Source organism: Lonchura striata, chromosome 11 (assembly GCF_050655825.1).
Source record: "Lonchura striata isolate lonStrDom1 chromosome 11, ASM5065582v1, whole genome shotgun sequence".
NCBI lineage: Eukaryota > Metazoa > Chordata > Aves > Passeriformes > Estrildidae > Lonchura > Lonchura striata.
The window spans coordinates 23,988,753-24,015,824 of record NC_140713.1 but is presented as its reverse complement, the minus strand read 5'-3'; the positions used below and the strand labels follow the sequence as shown (position 1 = coordinate 24,015,824).

At 50.6% G+C, this 27,072-nt stretch overlaps 1 protein-coding gene across 3 annotated transcripts in view; it reads right to left on the bottom strand.

Moving 5' to 3' along the window:
• The window catches only part of ZC3H18 (zinc finger CCCH-type containing 18), a 43,398-nt gene extending 17,075 nt beyond the window's left edge, over positions 1 to 26,323 (bottom strand). The window contains exons 1-10 of one of the 3 annotated variants that reach the window (XM_085589953.1): positions 26,200 to 26,267; positions 22,308 to 22,382; positions 19,140 to 19,735; positions 16,401 to 16,485; positions 15,422 to 15,570; positions 14,939 to 15,031; positions 14,239 to 14,396; positions 12,758 to 12,790; positions 11,160 to 11,277; positions 8,344 to 8,636 (exon numbers count right to left, since the gene is read on the bottom strand). In XM_085589953.1, the coding sequence (XP_085446079.1) occupies positions 8,344 to 8,636; positions 11,160 to 11,277; positions 12,758 to 12,790; positions 14,239 to 14,396; positions 14,939 to 15,031; positions 15,422 to 15,570; positions 16,401 to 16,485; positions 19,140 to 19,721 (1,511 nt within the window). In that variant the 5' untranslated portion in view covers positions 19,722 to 19,735; positions 22,308 to 22,382; positions 26,200 to 26,267. Of the gene's footprint in view, positions 1 to 8,343; positions 8,637 to 11,159; positions 11,278 to 12,757; positions 12,791 to 14,238; positions 14,397 to 14,938; positions 15,032 to 15,421; positions 15,571 to 16,400; positions 16,486 to 19,139; positions 19,990 to 22,307; positions 22,383 to 26,199 lie in introns of those variants that run through there. The other 2 variants (XM_021526935.4, XM_085589952.1) reach the window with 2 other exon arrangements.
• Positions 26,324 to 27,072: the final 749 nt, after the last annotated feature.

The following is a 27,072-nucleotide window of genomic DNA, read 5'->3' as shown; positions in this document are numbered from 1 at the left end:
AGGCTCCCCAGGGAATGGGCACGGCCCTGAGGCTGCCAGAGCTCCAGGAGGAGACTTTGGACAAGGCTCAGGATTGGATTTTGGTGTCCTGGGCAGGACACCAGTCCTTGGGCTGAAGATCCCTGTGTGTCCCTTCCAGTTCAGGACATCCCACAAGTCCGTGAACTTGGAATGCCCTCGCACCTCTCCGGGTTCAACTCCCTCCTGAACCAGTTTTCAGAAAGAAAAGCATCCTACAGGATTTATTCTCCCTTAAAAGCACCTCAAACTCACATCCAACAGCACATCCTGGGAGCTGGAACAGCTCCAGCTCAAGTCCAGAGCTTGGGCGCCAGCCGGGAGCAGGGATGACTCTGAAAGCAAAATCTCATTTACTTGCACCTTTTACCTGGTTTGATGCAATTCCCTCTGGATGAAGTCACCTTCTGGAGGAAAGGAAAACCACAACAGAAAGCTTCATTTTGGGGTGTGCTTGGCTTTTTGACTCAGCACTAAACTCTACAGACAAGGAAGATGCTGCTCCTGACAGGACAATTTCAAAGCCTTCCATCAGAGCTTCCAATGCGTGGCATCACCAAAGAAACTCGTTCAACCCAAAACTGGGATCTGATGCTGCTGGATTCATCTTCTCCAGTGGAATTCAGGAGGCAGAATGGAAAGTGAGCTGGAGCAGCTCCCTAGAGAACATCCCAATCACAGCCTGGCCAGGTGCCACGGCTGGGAGAGGAGGAGGGGAGGATTTCTGCTCCTTTCACTCTTACAGCCTAGGTGATTTTGTGCTGGATCTGGTGCTTGGTGGAGCTCTCAGCTCCTGAATTCAGTAAATTAAAAAAAATAAGAATGGTTTGCTGCTGGCTCAGTGAGATCAGCCTGCCATGGTGAAAAGGAGGGAAGGAAGGAGGGAAGAATTCCAGGGCTGGTGAGCCACAGGATCGGCTCAGGAGTTCATCCTCACCCTCAGCACAGCTGCCCAGGCTGCTGGCAAACCTCACCCACTTCAGCACGGAGAGTAACAAAGAACTCTGGTGCTCATCCCAACCTTTTTCACCAAATTCCAACTTTTAGGAAATAACTGAAATATTTCAGAAGTAACTCCTAAGTCCCTTCCACAAGGTTTTAAAAAAAATAATTAGAGTGAAGAAAAGACAAGACAAGAGTGACCAAAAGCACTTGAATTTCCAGCCAGATCCTCAAGAATCACTCAGGCAGCAGCTTCCAAAAGCAATTTTACCCTTAAAACAACAGAAAGTTTTCTTTTCCAGAAGGAACACGCTGATGCCCATTTGGCTGGAATGTAATGACAGCAATCAGGAGGAGAAGTGAAGCTGAAGTGGCTTTGGCAGGGAGAGAAGGAGCAGAGGCAGCTCCAGCTGGCAGCACCCAGCCAGCTCCCAAATAAACCTGCCTCCCAAAAAAACCCAGGCTGCACGTCAGTGAGCCCAACAAAACTTTGAAGAGGAGGAAAAAGAAGCTGCCCAGCTCAAGCTCTGCTCATGTATTATGCAAATGCTGCCGAAGCATTTCTAATCTTGGAGGGGAAAATGAGCGTGCAGGGGAAAGCGCTTCCTGTCCTTCCCCATGCCGTGGGACAGGGAAGCAAACCTTATCACCCCTGGGCAGCAGTGACGTCAGCCTGGCTCGGGGCTGCTCTTCCAGCTCCCCTTTCTCCAGGAGGAAAGTCCAGGGATGATTTAACAGCCCTGGTGTTCCTGCAGGAAAGCTGCGATTGCGTCAGCAGCGCCGGCGCCGCTTTTCCTTCAGTGGCAAGTGGAATTTTCCAGAGGAAGTGGACTCGAGGAATGACTGGAGCCATGTGCCAAGGCAGCTGTGAAAGGATTTGTAATTGCTGCAAAATAAATTCCAGCAGAGTGCAAGCACGCAGGAACTCTTCCTGTCTTGGACTAATGGAGAGGGACAACAGCTCTGGAGAGCCACCTACATGTGCCCAGGACAGGGAATGCTGGGCCTTGGAGCTGCTGCCCGTTGATCTTGGTGAAATATTAGCAGGAAAAATGCTTTTCTCAAGTTGTTTCCATCTGAACTGAGTTATCAGTCACTTCAAAAAAAAAAAAGGAAGGATTTCTTCAAAGCCTGTTGGGGAGAGGCTTGGAAATTAAAGAGTGGAGATACAATCTGAACCTCCAGGATGAAATCATCCCAGCAGGGAGATAAAGCTATCAGAGATGGCATCTCCCCTAAGGGCTGAGCATTTGACGCCTGGAGAGCCTCCTCTCGGTGAGCAGGAGGCAGCCATCCTGCCCGGAATGTGCCAGTGATCCTGCCCTGGAATTACCTTGTTCCACTAAAATCCAGGCTGGGGGATCTCCCCTTAACGCCAGCTCTGAAATGCTGAAGAAATTCACATTCCTTGAGATCCACATCTGAGTCACTCACTGCCCTCCATCTCAGTTTAGGGTTATGAAATTCTGCTGCTGCTGCTGGGGAAGTGGAGGCAGCAGCTCAGGAACCATAAGAACCAACAGAAATTCCAAGCAGCAGGAATTTTTTGTGGAGAACTTGGAAAGCTTGGTTTCATCCACAGACTTCATCATCATGGAATCACGAAATGGTTTGGGTGGGAAGGGACATTAAAACTCATCCAGTCCCTGGGCAGGGACACCTTCCACCATCCCAGGGTGCTCCAATGCCATCCAACCTGGCCTGGGGCACTTCCAGGGATGAGGCAGCCACAGCTTCTCTGGGCAACATCTATCCTCAAAGGGAAAAATTCCTGTCCAATATTCCATCTAACCTGGCAGTGGGAGCCATTCCCTGTGTCCTGTCCCTCCATGCCTTGTCCCCAGTGTCCCTCCAGCTCTCCTGGAGCCCCTTGAGGTCCTGGAAGGGCTCTGAGCTCTTCCTGAAGCCTTTCCTTCCCCAAGCTGAACACCTCCAGCTCTCCCAGCCTGGCTCCAGAGCAGAGCTGTTCTTATCACCAGCTTCCCCAAAGTCCTGGGAGCAGAAATGAGAGCAGAGCTGTCTAAGCAGGTTCCATGGCTCGGGGTGGCAGCTGCACCACGAAAAACGGGGATGTAAACAAGTTGTTATCGTGTTTATCACAGCACAGCCTCCATGCAGGGCACTGGATTGAGATCCCAAAGAACCTTGGGGTGGCACGGGATGTGCTCTGTATGTGAAAAGGAGGGAATTCCTTCTCTGAGCAGTCCTGGAACATCTGGAGTGTGCAGGAGCAGAGGTCCAGCAGATAAAACCCATCTCAGCCTGGGAAACTCAACAGCCTGGGGTCATTTGCTTCGCTTAATCCCCTGCACTCCTGGAAGTTGCCCAGACACCTGCAGAGCAAATCCATGCCCCTGGATGAAGGTTTTTCCCCCTTCACTCAATTTTCATGGATACAAAACAAAATCAGGGCATTCCAAGCTTTTACCAATGCCCAACTCCAATGCCAGGAAGAGCACACAGCTGTCTGTCCTGCCTGCTCTTCCTCCTGTGGCAGGACAAACGGGAACAAATGAAGGATTTCTTTTAGGAATTAACAGATTTCCACAGGGAAAACAAAGAGGATCCCAATTCCACCATTCTCCCACCTTTAGGCAGCAGGATGAGATGCCATCACTAAGCCCTCCCAAAACTGACTGACAGCTACTTTCATTCAGAGCTTCTACACCCAAAAAATAGGGAACAAATCCAGCTGGCAGCATTGGGAGACCACCAGATGCTCTCAGGAAAAACAACGACCCAGGAACACTCAGAATTAAAGATTCTTCCAAAAAAACGAGTTCAGTTGCTCTGTGGTGCACACACCACCATGAATCACTCCATTTGCATTCCCTCTTTTTGCCACTCCTTTATCTAATCAAGCTCCTTCCAACACTTTCTGACTTGCAGGCCCTGGATAACCTGCATTGATTCCAGAGCCTGGGTTATCCTGCTCATTAACGTGCTCAGAGATTAACAAAGTCAACTTGAACCAGCCTGAGAAAACAACACAAGGGTGAGCACGGCACGTAACCTTTTGTCCTGGAACCTGCAGCACCTCACACTCCAGCTGACACCTGGAAAGGTTTTAGGAGGATTTAGGATTTGTCCTTTCCGACTTTGCTGTCAGTTGTCCCTGCTCGCAGGGTTATTTTGGTTTTTAATGGCTGCCTAAGTGCTCTCCATTAATAGGTTTTAGTCCTGATGGAGGGAACTTCCTTCCAAAAAAAGTGTGGTGTGGATAATGCCAGGATGGTCTGTCAGACACTGCTCCTTCCTGGCACCTTCCCAGCTGCTGTCACCTCCTGGGAACATCTCTGAGGACAAGAACTCCCTCCTTCTCCTCATCCTACATGGCACTGGTGCTCCCTAAACCTGCCCTGGCACAGCTCCAGCCACTCCTTGGCACAGGGACATCAGTGCCAGCGCTGCCCATTGGGAATGATCTCCTGAATCTCCCTCAGTGCTTTGGGAATACAACCACCAACAGGCCCCACAGCACTGGCTTGCTTCACGAGCTCCTGGAACAAACAGATGCTGGTGGCAACAACAGAAAGGATTAAAGGAAATTATTCCAGTGTGTGGAGCTTTTGCCCCCAGCTAAAGGGTCAGAACATCTTGCACTGCTCTTAAGTTTCTTCAGAGGACATATTTCATGTCACTTCTTTATCCCTGAAAGGATTTGCACAACAGGGAAAGAAAAAGAAGGAATTTTGCACTCAGCAAAAATCAGGCCCAGCCTGGGGCATGAGAACTTGTTCTGGAGATGGGAGCAGGAGGACAGACAGCCAAGTTATCCCTCTAATTGATCATAAAGTGTCCTGGCTTGTCTGAGTCTTCGATGCCTGAGGAGGGAGGAGGAGGAGGAGGGGGAGGAACAGTTTTACCACCACTATAATCTCTAAAGATTTTAAACTTCTTGGAGTGCTCACCTTAACCTTGGGGCGGGGGGGGGGAAATAAAACAACCCAAAGCTTAAAACAGCAATTGCATGTTCACAGATCCATGGAGTGATTTGGGCTGGAATGTATCTTAAAGCTCATCTCATTCTACCCCCTGCCATGGGCAGGGACACCTTCCACTAACCCAGGATGCTCCAGCCTGGCCTTGAACAGTTCCAGGGATCCAGGGGCAGCCACAGCTCCTCTGGGCACCCTGTGCCACGACCTCCCCACCCTCACAGGGAAGAATTTCTTCCCACAATCCAATCTAAACCTGCTCTCTGCCAGTTTGAATCCATCTCCCCCTTGTCCTGTCACTCCATGCTCCTGTTCAAAGCCACTCTCTCTGTTTCTTGGTGGCTCCCTACATGTACTGGAAGACAAATTTGTGAATTTCTTCAAAAAAGCCCAATCCACATGTAACAATCCCACTGGAGCCCAAACATCACAGCCTCTTCTTTCCAAAGGCTCAAGGAAAAACACTTGTCCCTGAATGCATCAGGGTTTAAAACTTTAAGTTCTATTCCTCCTCAGCTCCATCACCCAGCAATACTGGGAACAACTCTGGCTTCTCCACATTTTTCGCCTTGAACTCCTGTGCTGTTCAGAGATCAGGTTAAACCTTCCTGCTTTCAGCAGAATGGAAAAGCAATTTGTTCTGTACTCCTGCCTGTTTGCTGCTTGGGTTCTCTCAGCCCTTGATTCTGTAGGTCCTGGTTTGTTCCTTCCTCCAGCTCCTGTGGGAGTGAGCAGCATGAACCTGGAATTACTGAAACCCTCAGCTCTGCCTTGGGCACAGCTCAGCGCTACTTGCACAACCCCCGTGGAGGAGTTCTCCAGGTTCTGTGGAGAACTTCTCCAGGTTCTGTGGAGGAGTTCTCCAGGTTCTCTGGAGGAGTTCTCCCAGCCCCTTGGAGGATCTCTCCAAGTTCTGTGGAGGATCTCTCCAAGTTCTGTGGAGGATCTCTCCCATCCCCGTGGAGGAGCTCTCCCAGCCCATTAGCGCCAGGGCCTCGTGAGCCCTGGAAGTGGCAGGAATGTTAACGGGCAGCTGGAGAGGGTGGACCTGCCAAAAGCTGGGATCCAGCAATTAGGGAAAGCCCAGAGTCTATAAATAGAGCCCCAGGTGTGTGCTGTGGCATTCTGTGCATCCTGCTTCCTGGGAAGCACGGAGCAATCCCGGGTTTGACACGTTAAACGAGCTCAGGAGCTGCTCAATCCCAGAATGCCAAAGCTGCCCCTCTGGAGCCTGGCACGGAGGAATCTGGAGAAAAGGTGAGACGGCTCGAGCCACTGCTCTGCCATGAGGAAGCTGGAGCTGGTCACAAAGTGGGACACAGGCCAGAGCCAGGTCACAGCACGAGCGTGACGGGGACTCCTGGGGAAATGCCAAGTGACAGATGAGGGATGCGGCCTCCGAGGGAGAAGCTGGAATTAGGCTTTCACTTGTTAAAAAGCTTTTTCAAAACTTCTTTCTGCAGGTTTGTTTTCTCCACCAGACACCTGCAGAGCTGTGGGACGGGGTCATGTTGACGTGGATGTCCACCATGGGAACTGAAATCCCACGGCAGGGGATGGGATGGGCTTCAGGGTCCCTTCCAACGTGGGCAACCTGTGCCAGGGCCTTGCCACTCTCACAGGGAAGAATTCCTTCCCAACATCCCATCTAACCCTGCACTCCCTTGAACTTAGGACCATTTCCTCTTGCCCTGTCACTTCATGCCCTTTGAAAAGTCCCTCTCTGTAGCAGACTTCAAACAAAAAAAGCAAAGAGGTGCATCAGAAACTATTCCTGAATGACCAAGACTCATCTCAAGGAGCCTGTTTTGGAGACACAAGAGGCATCCCCAGCTCCCTTGTGCCACAGGGAAGCAGGGAATGTGTATCCCCTGAATGCTGTCTATCCCATCTCTGGGCTCTCACGTGGTTTTCATGGAATGAGATGGATCCAAGATTGGTGAGCACGGCCACTGCTTCTGCCCAGCACCCTCTGGGCAGCACTGGCAGCCCAACCTCTCCCAGCAGAGCCCTGCCCCAGGACTCCAGCAGTGCCAGGGGAAGGAGCAGCCAGCAGGCTCGTCCCTGGGTCACGGTGACTGTCACTGACTCATGACCTCGAGCTGCCAAGCAGCTGACATCACTTTCATTGACATCATCTCCATCTCATGGGTCTGGGCAAGATCTGTCCCATCACCGAGCCAAGGAGTGCACAAACCATTGGGCAACCTGGTAATTAAGGTGCACAAATCGCGGTTGTGAAGATTATAATTAAACGGAACAAGTAATTATGGTATTCCTATAACTGCTCTGGAGCTGCTGCTGCTCCTCCAGACCGTTCTGAAACTGTCACTTCCTCTTGGGAAAGAGGGTCAGAAATCAGCTAACCTTTCAGTAATGCAGATCAAAATTCTGCGTTGGATTCAGGACTAAGCCTTGCTCCCACCTGAATCCACCTGATTCCACGTGGAGCCTCATTCCTGGCATTCTTAGCCCTGCTCTTCATCGATCCAACTCTTCCTCATGCCCATCGTGTTTCACGCCTTCCTCCAGTGCAGAGGAACAGCACGGACAGCAGGCAGCAGGAAAAGCTCCAATAAACCTTGGGAAACAGTTTCCCTGCACTTCTCTGTGCCCCACACATCCCTGTGTGGGCACCCCAGGGTGCTCCACATGCTGGGGGAGTCTCCATCTGCCACTCTTCCCAAGAAACTGTTCAGCAGATTTCCTGGAGATCCCAAAATCACAGAATGGGTTGGGTTGAGAAGGACAGTGAAGTCCCTCTCACTTCACCCCCTGCCATGGGCAGGGACCATCCACTAGGCCAGGTTGCTCCAAGGTGTCCCTCTGCAAAAGATGTGATACTTTTCCGTGATTCTGAACCAAACGAGGTTGTGATATCAGAGCTTCCATTTCACTGGGATATTTATCCAGATCTTTACAAATATGCCTCACTGACAGAGGAACAAAACAGGAACCATGTTCCTGCACTTTCAGTCTGCTTCCATTTTGTCTTTCATACAGGTCACAACCACAATTTCCACAAACAATGGGTGGTCAGAGGAAACAAATCTGACTTCAGGCTGCAATTCCACTGAGCACAGACTCGTTCCAAGGACAATTCCTTTACTTTGTCTACTTCTACTTAAATCTCCAGATACTTCTGCTATCCACAAACTCCCAAAGCAGCCCTAAATCTTGTGACAGGCATTTCTCAAGGCCTCAAAGGGAGTCACCACAGGCCTCCCAAGGATCCAACCTGCAGGAATCCCTCATCCTCCCAAAACCTCTCCAGCCTGAAGGGAAGAGGGAGGAGCCGACCATCTCCATACCAAAGGACATTCCTGTTTTCAGGGTCATTGTCACCGATGTTGTAGCTCCACTTAGTGGCCACAAGGCTCACGAACTACTTCTGTCCTCGGCAGTTACACGCCCGCGGATCAGCCAGCACCCGATCCCAGCTTACCTGGGGAGCAGCGGGGAGCGCGGCTTGGCCTTGTCCTTGTCCTTGTCGCGCTCCCTGTCGCGGTCGCGGTCCCTGTCGCGGTCCCTGTGCTGCCTGTCCTTCTCGTCCCTCTTCACTCGTTCCCGCTCCCGTTCCCACTCTTCCTTCCGCCGCTGCCGCTCCTTGTCGCGCTCCCGTTCCCGCTCCCGTTCGCGCTCCCGCTGCCGCCGCTCCCGCTCCCGCTCGCGCTCCCGCTCCCGTTCCCGCTCCCGCTGTCTGGTCTCTCTTTCCCGTTCCCGTTCTCGCTCTCTTTCCTTGGGGAAAAAACAACACAGAAGCCACGGTGATGCTGGGGGAGCAGCTCCCAGCAAAGCCCGGCGGGCCTGGGAACGCCAGGAATTCCATCCGCCCTCCCTCAGCAAAGGATTGAGATCAATAATCTGCAAGCCAGTGACATGGAGACCAGTGATCTGGAGATCAATAGATCAGCAATCTGGAGATCAATAGATCAGCAATCTGGAGATCAATAATCTGGAGACCAATGACAGATCAACAATCTGGAGATCAATTATCTAGAGATCAATGATAGATCAACAATATGGAGATCAATAATCTGGAGATCAATGACAGATCAACAATCTGGAGATCAATTATCTGGAGATCAATGATAGAGCAACAATCTGAAGATCAATGATAGATCAACAATCTGGAGATCAGTGACAGATTAACCATCTGGAGATCAATGATAGATCAACAATCTGGAGATCAATGATAGATCAAAAATCTGGAGATCAATAATCTAGAGATCAATGACAGATCAACCATCTGGAGATCAATAATCTGCAGATCAATGATAAATCAACAATCTGGAGATCAATAATATAGAGATAAATGATAGATCAGCAATCTGGAGATCAGTGATAGATCAACAATATGGAGATCAATGATAGATCAACAATCTGGAGATCAACAATCTAGAGATCAATGATAGATCAGAAATCTGGAGATCAACAATCTAGAAATCAATAATATAAAGATCATTAATAGAGCAACAATCTGGAGATCAATTATCTGGAGATCAATGACAGATTAACAATCTGGAGATCAATTATCTGGAGATCAATGACAGATCAACAATCTGGAGACCAATAATATAGAGATCAATGATAGATCAGCAATCTAGAGATCAATTATCTGGAGATCAATGACAGATCAACAATCTGGAGACCAACATCCTGCTGAGCAGAACCTGGATACAAACACAGCATCACACCCCACACAACTGCTGTTTTCAAAAGTCAATGTTGGATTAATTTGGTTTGTGAAGCTCATTAAATAAATGTATTGATGTTTACAAGTCTTTCCTCTTGTTGCTGATCATTTCTATAACCACATAATTAACTTTGCAAATGAGCACCAGGAAAATAATTGGTGATGTGTGGCCACAGTGAGGCCCAGGCTCCTTGTCCTGCAGAAAACAAGGATTTCGAGCACAGGAAAAGGTACTCTTGAAAGGATTTGATGGAAAGCACTGAAAAGCTCTCCCCTGAGCATGACTGGCTGGTTTGGTCACTGCTCCAGAGGCACAAAGTTTGCATGAGGGGAAAGGAAGAGCAGGGAAAGGGTTCAGAACTTTGTTTTCACCCAGATCCATTCCTGGTGTACCACCCACAACTCCTGGGATTTCAGCACCTGCCTGCTGCTGTCCTGGACCTCAATCCTGCCATCTGCACAGTCAGGCTGGAGCCTCTGCTGCTACACAGAGCACACCTGCCCAAATCTAATCCTCTCCTTCCCAGGAGTTAGCAAGGAACCCTTTCCTCCACCAGGATCTTTCCTGGAAACTCCCTCCCTCTCCAAGATGCCCAAGGATGGGCAAGCACTGCTCAACTGCTACACCGAGGAGCAGCCAAGGAGCATGAGCAGGAACCACCTTCCCACCTCACACATGGAATTGCTAAGGTTGGAAAAGACCTTCAGATCATCAAGTGCAACCCTCAGCCAGCATCATCACCAAGGTCACCACTGACCAAGGTGCCACATCCACAGGTTTTCTGAACACTTCCATGGGTGAGGACTCCGCCACTTTCCTGGGCAGTTTTTTCCAATGCTTTACACCCTTCCCATTGAAGAATTTTCCTAAAATCCAATCTAATCCTCCCCTGGGCCAGCATGAGGCCGTTCCCTCTCCTCCTGTCCCTGTTCCTGGAGCAGAGCCCGACCCCCCGGCTGTCCCCTCCTGGCAGGAGCTGAGCAGGGCCAGGAGGGTCCCTGAGCCTCCTTTGCTCCGGGCTGAGCCCCCCCAGCTCCCTCAGGAATTCTCCAGCCCCTTCCCAGCTCCCTCAGGATCCTCCAGTGCCTTCCCAAATCCCTCAGGATCCTCCAGCCCCTTCCCAGCTCCCTCAGGATCCTCCAGCCCCTTCCCAGCTCCATCCCCTTCCCTGGACACGCTCCAGCCCCTCCAGGTCTGTTTTGGAGGATTCTCCAAACCTGACCAGAGCCCCAGGTGTGGTCTCAGTGGTGCCCAGCACAGGGGACAGTCCCTGCCTGGGGCTGTGGCCATGCCAGGGCTGGTACCAGCCAGGTGCCAGTGGCTTTCTCCAACAGCACTCCCAGGCCTTTTCCACCAGGCAGCTCCCCACCTTGAACACTGCTTTTGCCCTCCTGGTGATCCTCCATCCCCTCACCTCCAGCATACTCTGTGCTGGAATTAAGCCAAAATTGAACTATTTGAAAGCTCCTGTTCCAAGCACTGCCCTGGAACCGTGCCAAGGCCCAGAAGAACCTGGAAGAAAGTCAGGAAGGAAAAGAGGGAAGGGGGGGATTTCCTTACTTACTCTGTAGTTACGGTAGGGGTCGGGGTCTGTGTACTGAACCCTGAAATTCTCATACTGCCCACCACGCCAGAAGCGCTCTATTTCATAGTCATAATAGGGATCTGCATAGGGATCAAGCCTACAATGAAAAACAGGGAATGTTAGAGAGGGAAAAGGCACCTTGGCACCACAAAAACTGTGTGTGCTACGTCAGCTCAGCCACTGTGACAAGAAAACCACGTTCAATGCAGCAGGGCTGTGCAGAGATGTTTATTTTTTACACAGCCCAACCAGACAGTCTTTTTTAAAGTGAGGCTTATCAGAGAAAAGCACAAACCTTTCTTGATAAACACCAAAAAAAGAGCTACCAAAAATTCAGCCTTCAAATCGATGTGGTGCAAACAACAGAAAGTGCTTTTGAGAGCCCCTTCCAGTGCCTGCAAAGGGAGCAGGACATGCTCTGCCTCATTGATTGAGAGCTGGGATTTCTGCCCATGCACCACAGCTCATCCCAAACTCCTTCAGGAGTGGAAGGGATGGAGATCCCCCAGTTCCCTGCCCCTGGAGTGATGGCTGCCACCAGTGCCACCAGCACAGGACAGGTGCTGAGCTTTCCACAGGGAGCAGTGGAGCTTTTGGGGCAGGTCAGCAACACCCTGCACCTGGAATTACCCCCTGGGATGAAGGCACCAGTTCTCCAGCTGACATTCCCCAGTGGGAATCAGCTGCTGGCCCAGCCAGGGACTGGTGAGCACGTGGCACACACAGAACTGCAGAACGAGGGAGTTTTGGGGAGGGGAAGGATTGAAACCCCACCCTCCTTAAAGCTGCTTCCTCCATGTCCTGATTTCTGTTAACATTGCTTGATGGTTTTAATTCCCCAACTCAACAACATCAAACCACCTGGAGTGCAAATATCAGATCCACTGTGAGGATGAGGAGGGTACAGGGAAGAAGAAACTTCCAGGGCCACAGAGGAGTTGGTGGCAGAGCTAAGATTATACAGCAAGTGCTCCCAAATTCCAGATTATCCATAATGAGGCTCTGATTTATCAAAAAACTAATAAAGGAGACACTTTTTGAATTTTAGAAGTGCCAAAGAGCCAGGTTAAGATGAAGGTGCTGTCCTGTGAGTGATACCTGTATTTCTTTCAGTGCTTTTAAATAATTTAGGATTTCTCTTTTGGACTGAAGCAATAACCCAAGGGAAGGAGAACTAGGATTTGAGATGCAACAAACTCCTGATGCCAACCCCAAACCAGCCTGGATTCAGTGACATCAGGTGTTCAGAGACAGGAAAATATCTCAAGCCATGCCAGAAAGGAAACTCTGCTTTTTCACACAGCCTCAAGCCCAAATTTCCCCTTTCTGTAATACTGGTGGAGGTTTTTTTTTATTTCAAAAAGGATCACTGCTGTGTGTTTGGGTAATTCAGTGCTTGTATCACTAGAAAACAACTGGTACCACCCCAAAAATATTCCAATATAACCACTGAGTCAACTGCTGAGGGGACAGTGGTCAGTCTGTGGCCTCGGAAGTTGGAGGAAGTGCAATGGAAAAAAAGGCAAAGGAAAATTTTCTTACAGTTGTAACAGTACTGGAATCAAAGACCTGCTTACCCATAGTTAATGTTTTCTTTGATGTCCACCTCCCTATAGTTATTCAAAAAAGAAAAAGGGATTCATGAACTACTGAGACAACTCCACATGTCACAAGACAGTGCTGAAAGCATTTTCTACACCCCAGCTGCACTTCCAGTGCTCCGTTGGCTGCAAGGTGCCCAACTGGGCAACAACTTGTGTGTGGGGAGGAGAAAAATCTGCATTTTCTAGAGCTTACAGCAGCAGATTCATAACTTTTCCCTTCACACACAAAAAAGATATTTTTATGCTACAGCCTGCTCACACAGCCTTCCATTTTCAGGAATTCCAGCTGTTGGATGAGTTTTGTTTAACACTGGTTATGTGCAATATGTTTTTTTTCTGGACTATGGGAAAACCAGGCCTGCTCTTAACAGTTCCTACATCAGAGAGGCCCAAAATGCTGGTGCACTTTATAGGGCAGTCATAAAATGAAGATAATGGATGAACAGCCCCCAGAGCACTGGTTCCTCTGAGAGGAACACAAGACCGAGATCCAGAGCTAATTAAACTCAGGAAAATATTAATACTTTAGAAGTTTCTTTTCCTTCAGACTGGAGGACAAAGATCTTTTTGTTTTACTTTTTTTTTTTTTTTTTAATTAGGGAAAGGAATTGCACTCCAGAGCAAATCAAAGAATATTGAACAAAAGCTTAATCTACTCCTTTTCAGAGTTTTTTTTGTCATTCATCCACTCTAAAATAAACAGAACTAAGCCTTGCAAACCCTCTGGGAGTGAAAATATTTCCATAATCTGTCCATGTAGGAAGAACAGAGGATGTACAAGCAAGGAGAGACAAATCCACCTGTATTCCTGCAGAATCCAAGCCTCTTTCCCAAAAAATCTCTTCCCATTCCTTTTCCTGGCTCGAGAACTACCAAACAATTTCCCAGAGCTGGGTTTGAGGTCTCCAACTCTTTCAATTTTACCTTAAAACCCCAATTACCTGAACACTTAAATTTAGGTGCTTGTTGTGGCCAGGTACCAGCTTTGTTTCTCCCAGTGCCCAGTTTAACTGGGACCAGTCCAGGTGTTTTTAAACCAGTTTGCACCAGTGCAAAGAAGCCCCAGCTGGGGCCATCAGCTCCTGCCCACTGAACACGCTCCAACTTCGCAGCCTCACCTGGAATGCTTTTCAATTCTCATGTTTGGGATAAGCAAAAAAAAGAGGGGGGGAAAAAAAAAGCTGGAAGAGCACACTGGTGTGAGGGAGGCAATGCAGAGCTGGAGAGAGCCCAGGAGGGAGCAGAATTCCAAGGAGGTTCAGGGAGACTGGGAAGGGAGGTGGGGTTGAAGCGGAGCGAGCGGAGGCGGCTCAAGGGTTTAACCTCCCGCTCCATCCATGGGAGCTGCTCCCTGTTTGGAGGTGCCATTCCCCCAGTCTGGAGGGACACCGAGCCCCCCTGCACTGCACTCCCACCCAGCTGTGCTCCCTGCAGCACCCCAGGGTGCTCCTTACGCGGGGTCCCGGACGTCTCTGGTGATGCGGTAATTCCAGTCCCGGAAAAACTCGTTCTCCTTGTCGAACTCCCGCTCGTCCTCCCCGATGGTCACTGTGAACCTCTTCTCCTCAAAGTCAGGCTCCTGCTCTTTCCTCATGGTTGCTTTTTTTAGTACCTTTTTAAAGAGAACAAAAAGTTTTAATACCTTTTTTTAATATGTATACACTTTTTTTTTTTTTTAAATACCTTTTTAAAGATCACAAAAACAGCGTGACAAGGTTCCTGGGCAGGGAGAAATTGGAATATTAAAAATCCTGCCCTCAGGTGATTTCCTGCAGCCAGAGCACCTTCTTCCATCAGAATGTGCAGGATGCTGGACTTTTCCTGATTAATTCCCTGCTCCACCAGCTCAGAACAGCAGGAAACAGAAGTTTCCCCCCTGCAGTGATCACAAACTGGAGAAACAGGTACTGAAGGGAGGGAAATTGGATCAGCTTAAAGCTTTGCTTTGTGGAGGGCTGGACTTGAACAGAAATTCTCACTATTTCTTAATATAACCCTCCTCAACCTGGATTTGAGCTCCTCTTCGCTGTCTAACAATTGTGATATACAAAAAAACATACTTAATAGATTAAAAGTCAAAAGGAATGGAGAAAAAGCAAGAAACTCGTGCTCCAAAAGGAGCTTTTCTAGTGGATTTTGGAGGCAGGAATTTACCTCTTTAGCATGCCGGAGTCCCCTCTCCCAGGCACTTTCTGTTGGAGGGTCTGGAGGAGGTGGAGGTAAGATTTCATCAACCACTGGGCCTCCCTGTAGGAAAGGTGAGGAGAGCAGGAGAAGACACTTGAGTTAGTTTTAAACGGCAAAGCTGTGCTTTGTAAAGCTTCCTCAGAGTTACTCCAGACGTGCCTCAGCTGGACTAAGCTGGGAAACCATGGAAAATTACTTCCCTCTACTGGCAACCCCAAGAACTCAATTTAAAAATCACATCTTCAGCTGCTGAGGTATTAGGTCACATAAAGAGGAGGAAAATCCCAGGCTCGTGGAATGGTTTGGGTTGGAAGGGACCCTGAAGCTCATCTGGTTCCAGTGGAAGGCACACTTTCCACCATGCCAGGCTCTCCAAAGCCCCACTTGGAACACTTGCAGGGATGGAGAGGGTGCTGCAGAAGCCATAAACAGCCAGGAGAGGTTCCATACCCAGGGGTTGGCTGGCATCAGCGGGTGAGGCCCCATGGGAGGGGCACCGTTGGGGGAGAAGGGCTCAGGTTTGGAGATCAAGGAGTAATTTCCCTTGTCGTTCACTCCGGGGTGGATAAAGCGACAGTTCATGCCCCAGGTGCAGTGTCCTGTGGGAACACACAGCTGTTAGATCCCTGCTGCCAGCAGCACTTCAGCCTCCAGCCACCAAAAACCCCACCAGGAATTGAAAACCCTTTAAGGAGTAACGCTGTTGGAGGTGTTTGACTGTTCTCCTCTCCAGCTCTGGTGGCATTTACTTGTTTTCACAAACGTGGAGAGAGATTTGGCACTCTCCACCTGCCAGAGGGGACAAACACATCCAGACACAGATGGATCAATGTACAAGAAGCATATTCCAGTGAGGAGAAGGGAGGGAGGGAAAACTGGACACACACTGTTAACTAAATGTAGGAATAAGCCTATGAGATCCTCATCTGTTAATGACAAACATTTCCAATTAGGAGCTTTGCCTTTCACAGGAAACCTGAGGGCAAAGCAAGCACCACAGTGCATCCCAAACAAACAGAGGTGAGGCAGGGAGCAGAATCATGGAATGCTTTGGGCTGGAAGGGCCTTAAAGTTCATCCAGTTCCAATCCCAACACCTTTCCACTATCCCAGGTTGCTCCAATTCCTCTCCTACCAGGCCTTGGAGCCTCCCAGGGATGAGGCAGCCACAACCTCTGTGTTTTATCCCAAAAATTCCTGCAACTCTCCCTTTATTTACCTCCTCCAGGCCCACCACGCTGAGGGCAAAGCCCTTTTTGTGTAGTGGCTCCATGAAAATTCAGCTTTGGCCACCAACAAACAGCAAGGTGGTGCTGAGGATGCCTGGGGCACAATTTATCATGTAACAGCAGCTTAATGGAGAACAAAAACCCCCAGACAGGACCAACTGCAGCAGCTTTGGCTCCTCTCACACCCCAGAGCGTAGTTACCTTTCATGAAGAAGCGGCAGGTGGGCCGTGGCCTCACCTTCCTGTCGTTGGGGTCTTTAACTTCCCCTTCTTCCAAGTCATCGTCCTGGAACAGACACACAAAGCTGACATTTCACGTGGGGTGTGCCCTGTAGGGCCTGGCAGTGCCCAGGCTGCTCAAACATCAGGCACTGAGAGCCACCCCGGGGCAAAACCACGGCAGAAAAGCAAGGTCGGGTTAAAGGAATGCCCCAGAGCACCTGCACAAGGTGAAGGCAGAAGATTCCAGGTGTAAAAGCATCTTCCACCATCCCAGGCTGCTCCAAACCCCATCCAGCCTGGCCCTGGGCACTGCCAGGGATCCAGGGGCAGCCCCAGCTGCTCTGGGCACCTGTGCCAGGGAACAGCACCCTCACAGGAAGGAGTTTCTTCCCCATATCCAACCAAACCCTGCCAGTTCCACCTCATTCTATCACTCCATACCCTTGTCCAAAGTCCCTCTCCAGGGCCAATCTTACAAATGAACTTTTCAGGATAAATCCAAGAGATTTCTTCCAGTCATCTCCACCTTCCCTTCTACTCCTCAGCTCCACGCTGGAGTTGGGAACCAGCTCAGACAAAACTCTGCCTCATCCCCAGGAATAAATTCTGGTAGCTGGAGGTTGCTCCAAGATTAAGAAATACCAGCCATGAAACACCTCCAAAAGAAGAAAAGTTTTTGGAACTTTCAAGTATCAGCATTTTCTCCTTTCTCCAAGTGAAAAAAAAAAAAAAATCCTTCCCCAGCTTTGTTAGGCTGCACTTGGAAAGCCAAAAGGAGCTGGGGATGCAGGAGGCAAAGGTGCAATGACCAGAGAGGTGTCACAGGTATCTGGGCAGGAAATCAGGATTTTATCCTAAAGGACATCCTGGTTTTCCCTCTCTGCCTCCATTTCCCCGTTTTCAGCACGTGAAATATGGTGAAGAGGGAGCATCTGGAGGGGCCTTCCCTCTGCCTGGCAACAGCTGCTCTCTGGGTGGGAAACTGAGGAAAAGTTTCCTTTGATCCACTGAGCAGCTGGGAAGAAGGAAAAAGCCATCCCTGGGCTGCAGACAAGCACAGGAGCACAGGGAGGAGGGGGAAGAGCCTCTCCTGCTGCATTCCTGAGCAGCCAGGGACACACAGCTCTCCTCAACAGCAAGGGATCTAAAAGCCTGCACTCATATTCCAATTAAAATTTGCATTAATATTCCCCTCCCTCCACGCCAGGAGGCTGAAAGCAGAAGGAAATGCAGAGCTTGAAGTTTTCCCCAAAGCTGGGGCTGGCTTTCAGTGCTGCATGAATGGGAGAACCAGCTCCACTCTGCTGCTTTCAAAGGAGCTGTGTGAAGTCTGGGACAAAAGGGGAAGTATTTATTTCTGGGAGGTCTCCTTGGAATCAGGCAGCTGAGAATGCTGTTATGAGTTAATGTATGAAAACCAGGCTAGAGATTCATCTCCTGCTTTGTGAGGAGAGCTCCCAAGAATGCCTCAGGCTCCAAAGGAGAGCATTCATATTTTAATCAAGGTGAAGGCATGGAGTGAGGACTCCAGGAATTTTTTTTTCTGCCCATAACGTACTGGAATTCCTTCTAACTGATTCAGGAATGTACAAAACCTTTGGAAAACACGTGTTGAACAAACTCACCTGCCAGGATGGGCATGAAGGAGAAAAACTGTCATTTTTGAAAGCAATTAAACTTGCCAATGAATTATGAAGAGTAAAAACCATACAAAATATGATTCTTTATAGAGAAAAGGGAGGAGCACAGCAAGGCTCCAGGAGCTTCCCAGGGTCCTGTGGCCAGGTCAGACCCACAGGAATGGGGCCTGGAAGGACACAGCAGCTCCCCTGCTCAGCTGAGGAGCCCCAGCAGTGACCCCACCCCGCTGCAGTGCTTCCCTGGGGACACTCCCACTCCCAGCCCAGCTGTGCAGCTGCAATTCTGGAACGGGGAGCCAGCCCAGGTGCTCTGCAGCAGCAATGTCTCTTCACACTCCCACCACTGGGATGCAATTCCAGACCAGGAGCCCACGGGAGGGGTTTTACTGGAATTACTCTGCCCTGTTTTCTTCATGGAAAAGGAGGAAATTGCTGTTAAGCTGCACAAAGCAGCTGCTGCTCTGCAGAGCTCCCTGCTGAACACAACCATGGCTAAAGGTGAGATTTTCCCTAATCCCCACTTGCAGCTAAACCCCACTTTTTTTTTTAATATCTTGGTTGGTTCAGAGCTGTGAAACACTGCACATCCCTGATCCCATCCCCAAACCATGCCTTGGGTATTTTCCAGAAATCCCATCACCTTCCAATCCCTTTCAATGCATCCAGAGGCTGCTGGAGCCCCAGGAAGAGCTCAGGATCAGGGTTTGAGCAGCACAACCACCCCCCAGCACCAGCCCCTCTATCTGAACAGCTCCTGGACACCCAGTCCATGGGATTTGCTGTCAGCATCATTCCCAAGTGTCCCTGGAGCTGAGGCAGGGCAGTTTCCTACAGCACTGGAGTCTCCCCACACTGAGAGGGAACAAAGCTCATTTTGATGGCTCTGGCACAAAGTTTTGGTTCAGCACAGAGCAACCCCTGAGATCAGGGCTTGCTCCATGCCCTGGCCTTACCTCCAGGGGAAAGGGCTCCCTGCACACCAGGGATGTGGATATTCCCACCAGGAGGAGGAAAGAATTGCAGTGGGAGAAGCAACCAGCTCTGAACCACCCCAGGGCTCTGCCCACCTCCTACTTACATCGATTTCTCCATCATCAATTTCCCCATCATCCTCTTCCTTCTTCTTCTCCTTGAGGGGATCCTGCCCGTCCTTCTCATCATCGCTTTTGCTGCTGGATTTCTTCTCATCTTCAGGGGCATCATCTCCTTTCTCCTCTTCCTCATCATCCTCCCCAGCAGCTTTCTCACCGTCCTCCTCTGCAGCAGCAGCACTGGGCTCCTCGGGAACCTCCTCATCGTAGTCCAGCTCGTGCTCATCCAGCTCCCTGGTGACAGAGGACACTTCCAGGTCGTTTGTCCTGTCTTCCTCCTCCCCCTTGCGGGGCCGGGGGCTCTTCAGCCCCCCGCTCTGCTCGTTGGTGTCGGATTCCTGCGACCTGGCCTCGCTCAGCCGATCCTCCTCGTCTGAGTGGTTCTCCTCCTCCCCGCGGCTCAGGGCCCTGCCTGCCTCCTCCTCCTCGCCCAGGAGGCTCCCCTGGCCACCCTCCCCATCGAGTTCTCGCTCTGAGCCGCTCTCCTTCAGGACCTCCTCATCAGAAAGCTGCTGGTCCTCTTCCTCGGGAGAGCAGGGGTTTGGCTCCGGGCTGTCGGAAACGTCCATCAGTCCCTGAGGGTCTGCAGGGCACAGAACAGCTCTGGTTAGGGGCAGCAAACTGGGCAAGCAGGGAAACCTCACCTGAGGGAACTCATTCTCCTGAGCTTTGCTTCCTAAGGAAAGGTTCTGGGAGCTCCTGGAAAGCCAGGCTGGATGGGGCCCTGGGGAACCCAGTCCAGGGAGGGGCATCCCTGCCCGTGGCTGGGGTTTGGAGGGAGAGGAGCTTTAGGGTCCCCTCCAAGCCAAACCATTCTGGGATGCCATCAATTCAGGAATATGGTTTCTCACAGATCCTTCAAGGGGGAAATTCAGACTTTAAACTGCACAAAGAACTGATTCCAATATTGTCCCAGTCTGGAGTGTGCTGCCATGACAGAGCTTGAGGTTGGAATTCCATAGAGCCCCACACTGGTCTGGGCTGGAAGGGATCATAAAGATCCCATCCCATCCCACCCCTGCCATGGCAGGGACACCTTCCACCATCCCAGGCTGCTCCAAGCCCTGTCCAGCCTGGCCTTGGGCACTGCCAAGGATCCAGGGGCAGCCACAGCTGCTCTGGCACCTGTGCCAGGGCCTGCCCACCCTCCCAGAGAACAATTCCTTCCCACTATCCCACCTAGCCCTTCCATCTGGCAGTGGGAGCCATTCCCTGTGTCCTGTCCCTCCATCCCGTGTCCAAAGCCCTTCTCTATCTTTCCTGCAGCTCTTTCAGGTCCTGGAAGGCCACACTGAGGTCACCCCAAAGCTTCTCCTGTGCAGGTGAACACTCCCAGCTGTGCCAGCCTTTCCTGCCAGCAGAGCTGCTCCATCCTCTGCTCCTCCTGGAGCCTCCTCTGGGCTCTCTGCAGCAGCTCCAGCTCCTCCCTGGGCTGGGCCAGGTGGGGTCTCACCTGAGGGGCAGAGCTCTCAGTAAAGAGCCCAAAATTCCTTCAAAGCAGCAGATCTAGCTGCCTGCATGAGACTTTCCTAGAAGATGTCTAAACACGTGCTTGGTGGAGGTTCAAAATCCCATGTCTGCTGAGAATAAAGCCAATAAATACAACAGAAAAAGGCAGGATGCAAAGCAGGGGAAAAAATGGGCCATACATTCATTTCTTTTACCCCAGAAACAAAAATCCCATGAATTATAGAAATGCCTGACCAGAACTGGCTGAGCTGACTGGGAGACATCCACACAAAAGCTCTAAATACCCTTAAAAAAAGCCATAGAATTACAAATCATCTTCATTTTAATCTGTCCCATGTCTCATTCCAGCTGCTCTCTGCAAGTTCATTTAGTGCTGCCACAAAACCATGGCATAAGTGAGCAGAGTTTCACCTGGCATTTTTAAAACCCTTGGAGCAGAAATGTCAGACTCTGGTTGCTCCTTGAAACACACCCAGCAATCCATCATGAAAATCAGAGTTTACTAATCTTTTATTAAGCTGCTATTTCACCTTTTCCTGACACTTTTCCCTGTTTGTCCAACTGGTTTTGCACAGAAAAGGAGATTTCCCATCAAAAAGCCACACAGACTCACCAAACACTGCCCCAAGTAAAGCAAATGGAACCCCCAAAATCTTTTAGTAATGAAGAGAATTTGCTGCAAACTCCCAAGATCAAAGTCCCTCTCCAGAAAATGCTGCTCCTTATACTGTGGGAGTCTGCAGAGGAGTTAAAACCAGAAAATAAACTCAAACCACTCCCAGAAGGACCTTAAGCTGTATTTTAGGACTGCTGTGCTCTCCCCAAGCCCTCAGAGCCCTGCTGCTATCAGTTAATTGATTAACATGAGATGATCTCAACACCAGCAGGGCCCAGAGCAGCAGAAAAATCCACATTTGGAGCTTCCTCCCAGCTCCTCTTCTTCCTCTGTACACTGAAGTTGGTTCTGGCTCAGCAGCAAGGTTCTGATTTTCCCTGCCAAGGTCAAACCCAAACAAAAAGGCAGAAGTTGTGTCCTGGTGACAACAGCTCTGAGCAGTGCCCCAGGATGGAGCTGAAGGAAATTATCTCCTCATGGAGCACATCAAGCCTGATGCTGAGCTCATAAATTCCTGCACAAATTATTATTGGCTCCAAGAGCCAGTTCAGAGTGGGGATTTTAATTGCCCAAGTGCCTGAGAAGTGACTTTGTGTGAACACAAAGGTCAGCCTGGGGAGGCCACCAGAAATATCAAATCTGCCAGGGGCACATGGATCAGGAAATTTGTTTTCTGTTCTCTTGCAAATAAGCAGCACCAAAAAATAATTGAAAAAAAAGGTATTTAAGTGAAGCAAATGGCTTTTTGTGTTTGACATGGAGACCTTTGGAGGGATGGGAGGAAACAAGTATGGTCTGATGGTGAGGAATACAAAATATTGAAATACAGAACTCTGACCTGCACAGCAGCTTTTATAAAATCCAGAGCATCCAGCAGTTGTAATAATTTCCTATTAATTTCCATCAGCAGAAATGATAAGAAACACAATAAATGATGACCCAAGTGAGAAGGGCTCACAAAATCCAGGCAGGGAGAGTTTTTTGGGGTGTATTTCCTTGGATTGAGGGATTGGGCTGTTGCTCCAAGAGTCCCCAAAACCAACAAAGCAGATTTTGGCAGCAATCTTACCCTGAATGGAAATGTCCCAAAACAAAGCCCAGATGTCCAAAGGTAAAATCAGCAGCAGGAAAAAAAAATTGGGAGCTGAAAATTAAAAGGAAAACTGCCTGATGATGGAACAGAACAGCAAGTTTAATTCCAGTTTTAAGTGTTGTCTTAAAATAATCTGCAAATCAATTAATTCCAAATCTTTGGAATTCTATGAGGGTTTTTTTTTTTTTTTTTTTTTTTTTTTTTTTTTAAACTTCAAATCACAATTTATGCCAAATCTCTGGAATTGTGAGAGGTTTTTCTGGAGAGGTCTTTTAAATCTGAAAATCATGATTTATCCCAAATCTCTGAAATCTTGAAAGGATTTTGAGGATTTTTGAGGGGTTTTTTAGGGGTTGTTTGGGGTTTTTTTTTACATTTGGAGTTTTTAAAATTGCTTTCTGCTGTCCTTTAGGGAAATATAAAGACAAAAATCACAAAAAACAGAGAGAAATGGACTCCATGGAGGTATTTTAAATCAAGCAGCAGTGACAGAAGTGGCAGAGCAGAAGCCCCCAGGTTTCATCCCTCCCTCACCATAAACTTGGCTTTTTTTTGTGCCTTAAAACTAAGCCAGTTCCTTCCTAGTTCAAAACCAGTCATAAAAGCAAAAAATTAACTCTCCTAAGCCCCAGATAAGCTTGTTTGACTTGCAGCTCAGGCAAGAGGCAGGGATGTATTAATGCCTCTCACCAAGCAGCCTTTTATCTTTAAAAATCTTAAAAATTCAGGCAAAGCTGCCTTTGGTCCCAGCTGCACAACTATTTCTGTTCCAAAACCTGCTTCTTTTGCTCAAAGTGTGTCAAATATTCCTTTCCTGAGTGTCTGAGACAGCCTGGGGCAGCACAGGGGCCAAAAAAAAAAAAAATAAGGGTCTTTCCCTGGTTTTAGAATTTTTTGGCAAGCTTCAGTGAGGTAAAAGCCTCTTCAAAGCAGGTCACAGCTTCTGAGGGAAGAAATTGAGGATGTGGCAGCAGAACTTCCCAGGAATGAGGAGATTTTAGTCCCACAACACATCAGTGACCTGGAAGTTTCACAGCCTGGGCTCTGGAATATCTCAAATTAGGGAATGAAGGATGAACTGCTCCTGAATTTATCAGAGTCCCACGGCTTGCACAAGGTGGGACAGAGGTGCTCCTCCTACCTGGCCACCCTCACCGTGCCTGGATGCACCAGGAAGGAGCCAATTTGTTCCTACTAAACCCTCCTTAGAAACATTTAAAATTATGTATTTCCCCCCTAAAAAGGAGAGGAGAAATTTGTAGAGATTTCTACAGAAATTTAAATTCACCTTCCTCACTTCCTGTGTAAGATATTTTTATCAAAGCTTAATGACATCCAAGATTTTTTAACTTAAAGCACTGGGATTAAGTAGCCTTGGCACAGCACTAAGGGCAGGGAGAGAAAAGCTCTTTGCTACTTAAGTTGCTTTTAAAAGTCCATTTCCACCTCGCCAGGATACATTTAAAATAATATCCTGAATCTCACACCTTTGTCAGTTGATTTTCACAAGGCCAGAGGAGTCAGAGCAGGAATTTTAACCCAGCAGCTCCTTTTGCAAAATCAGGCCCAATTTCTTCTCTGCTGTTAATTGAACAGCACCAAAAGGTGCAAAATTAAAAAGGTAGAAATTCCAGGCAGGAACTGAGTTCCTACAAAAACCTGGAGCTGGGCAGAGCCATCAACTGCAGGCTTAAAATCCTACCAATTTTCATGGATATGATGAACCAAGTGCATTCCCCATTTCTGTCCCCTGGCAGCCCTGGGGGAGGTCACAGCACACATGGGAAGGAAAAAAAAGAGAGGAGGCTTTTTCCTTCCGGCTGAAATCTTTGGGATAAAAGGATAAAATCCACTTCCTAAAAGCCAAAGAGCTGCTGTGAATCGGCTCCATGAGATCCAGGGGTGAAAGCAGAGCAGCAAATTCTGGAACAGGAACTCTGAGGGAACTGAGGAGAGGGAAGAGTGCTGACAGGACAGGTGAGGAGAGCACACAAAGATTCAGGGAACAAAAAACTGCAAGAACAGAGGCAAAGCAGAAACCAAGGGCAGGAAGCAACACAGGGAAGAACATGGAAGAGCAGTGGCAGCAGAAAATCAATTCCTCAGGAGCCAGGAGAGGGGAAACACAGAACACTGAGAGGATGAACCTGTGTGCAGCCCTGCCCTGACTGCAATTCCAGCTGTTAACAGGGTTAATTAACCCAAATCCTCATTTCTCTACCATCCTTGGGCAGCTCTGAGGTGCAGGATGCCCAGGGAACTCAGCAGCTCTCAGGGCACCCTTTGATGCCCCAAACTCAGGTGCCCTGTGGGATCAGTTTGGTGCTGAGAGGCATTTCCAGGAGCTGGGGTTGAAGCAGGAATGTTCCCCATGGATTTGTGGTGGGGTCCTGCAGGGAAAAGCAGCTGCAGAATGTTTTCCCAGCACAGCTGATCTCCCTGCAGCTCTCCCCCAGCAAACGCTGGGTGTGAGTTCTCAGGGCCTCAGGGAGAGACAAGCAGCAGAGTCACACCTGGATCCAGCAGGATTTGGGATAATCCCACTCAAAAGACTGATGTTGGATCAGCAGTTTGGCAAGGAGCTGTCCTGATAAACTGGGAGCCTTTTTCTGAATCCAGGCAAAGCTCAGGAGGAAAGAATTCACACCCTGGAGGTGCTGTCCTTGCTGCAGCTCTGAGGAGACTCCCCTGAGAGCTGACCCTGCAAGTGATGGACCCCAAACCCACCTGAGAGCTGACAGACCCCAAACACACCTGAGAGCTGACAAACTCCAAACCCACCCCAGAGCTGACCCTGCAGGTGACAGACCCCAAAACCAACTCAGGACTGACCCTGCAGGTGACAAACCCATCCCACAACTGACCCCACAAGTGATGGACCCCAAACCCACCCCAGAGCTGACCCTGGAAGTGACAGACCCCAGACTCACCTCAGGACTGACCCCATGAGTGACAAAGCTCAATCCCATTCAGAGCTGACTCTGCAAGTGATGGACCCCAAACTCTGAAGGTGACAAACACACCCCACAACTGACCCCACAGGTGACAGACCCCAAACCCATTCAGAACTGACCCTGTAGGTGACAGACCCCAAACTCACCTCAGCACTGACCCCATGAGTGACAAACCCCAAACCCAACCTAGAGCTGACCCTGAAGGTGACAAAGCCCAAGGCCAGCCTGGACTGTCCCCACAAGTGACAAAGCCCAAACTCACCTCAAAACTGTCCCCAGAGGTGACAAAGCCCAAGGCCAGCCCGGGCTGTCCCCATGTGCAGGCAAGGCTGCTGTACCCCATAGTTTGTGCCCCCTCACTCTGCTCGGTGCCAGCTGGGCTCTCTGTGCCCCTCACTCTGCTCGGTGCCAGCCGGGCTCTCTGTGCCCCTCACTCTGCTCGGTGCCCGCTCTCTGTGCCCCTCACTCTGCTCGGTGCCAGCCGGGCTCTCTGTGCCCCTCACTCTGCTCGGTGCCAGCCGGGCTCTCTGTGCCCCTCACTCTGCTCAGTGCCAGGCGGGCCCTCTGTGCCGTGCCCCCGGGCGCTCTCCCGTCCCCACTCCCCGCCGAGGAGTGCCGGTCCCAGCTCTGCCCCCGGCCCCCCCAGGCCTCCCGCGGCGCCGGGGCCGGCCCCTCCCGCTCCTCACCGCGACCAACCGGGGCAATTCATTCATTTCCGCGCTGCCCCGGCCCGGAGCTTCTCCGGCTTCCCGCGCACCGCCGACCCCTTCAGAACCCCGCGGGCCCTCCCCTCCTCTCCCCGCTGCCGCCCCCGTTCCCCGCTCCCCGGTGCCGCCGCTCTCCCCGCCGGGCCCGCGCCCGCCCCCCCCCCGCTTTCCCGGCGCTAGGCCGCGGCGGCGCGGGCGGCGCCTCACCGGTGTGGGGGTGGCTGCGGGGGCCCGGCGCGGTGCGGGGCGCGGCGGGGGCGGGCCGGGAGCGGCGGGGGCGGGCCGGGGCCGGCGGGGCGGCGGCGGCAGCGCGGGACGGGGCGGCGGAGCGGCCTCTACTCGCGGCGGCGCAGGGCGGCCATGGCGTGACGTCATCCGCGCGCGACGCGCCCCGCCGGCGCGAGGCGAGGGGGGGGGCGCGCGCGCCTCTCCTCCCCCCCCCCCCCCCCCGTCTTAAAGGGGCCGCGCACGGCAAGGGCGGAGCGCAGGTGTGTGAGCGCGCGCACAGGTGCGAGGTCCCCCGCGTGCCCCAGGTGTGCCCCAGGTGTGCCCAGGTGTGCCCCAGGTGGCGGCCACGCGCGTGCCGCGGGACCGGGGAATGCTCAGGGTTGGAAGGCAGCTCTGGCAAGGGAACGTGTCCAGGTGGGATTGGGATGTCTCCAGAGAGGAGAGCCCACATCGCTGGGCAGCTGTGCCAGCTGTGCCAGCTGTGCCAGCTGTGCCCCCTCCACGGACACCAGTGGGAACTGACACAGGGAACATTTCTGTACAGGGATGGACACCAGTGGGAACTGACACTCGGGAACATCTCTGTGATGGATGGACACCAGTGGGAACTGACACAGGGAACATCTCTGTGATGGACGGACACCAGTGGGAACTGACACAGGGAACATCTCTGTGATGGATGGACACCAGTGGGAACTGCCACAGGGAACATCTCTGTGATGGACGGACACCAGTGGGAACTGACACAGGGAACATCTCTGTGATGGATGGACACCAGTGGGAACTGCCACAGGGAACATCTCTGTGATGGATGGACACCAGTGGGAACTGACACAGGGAACATCTCTGTGC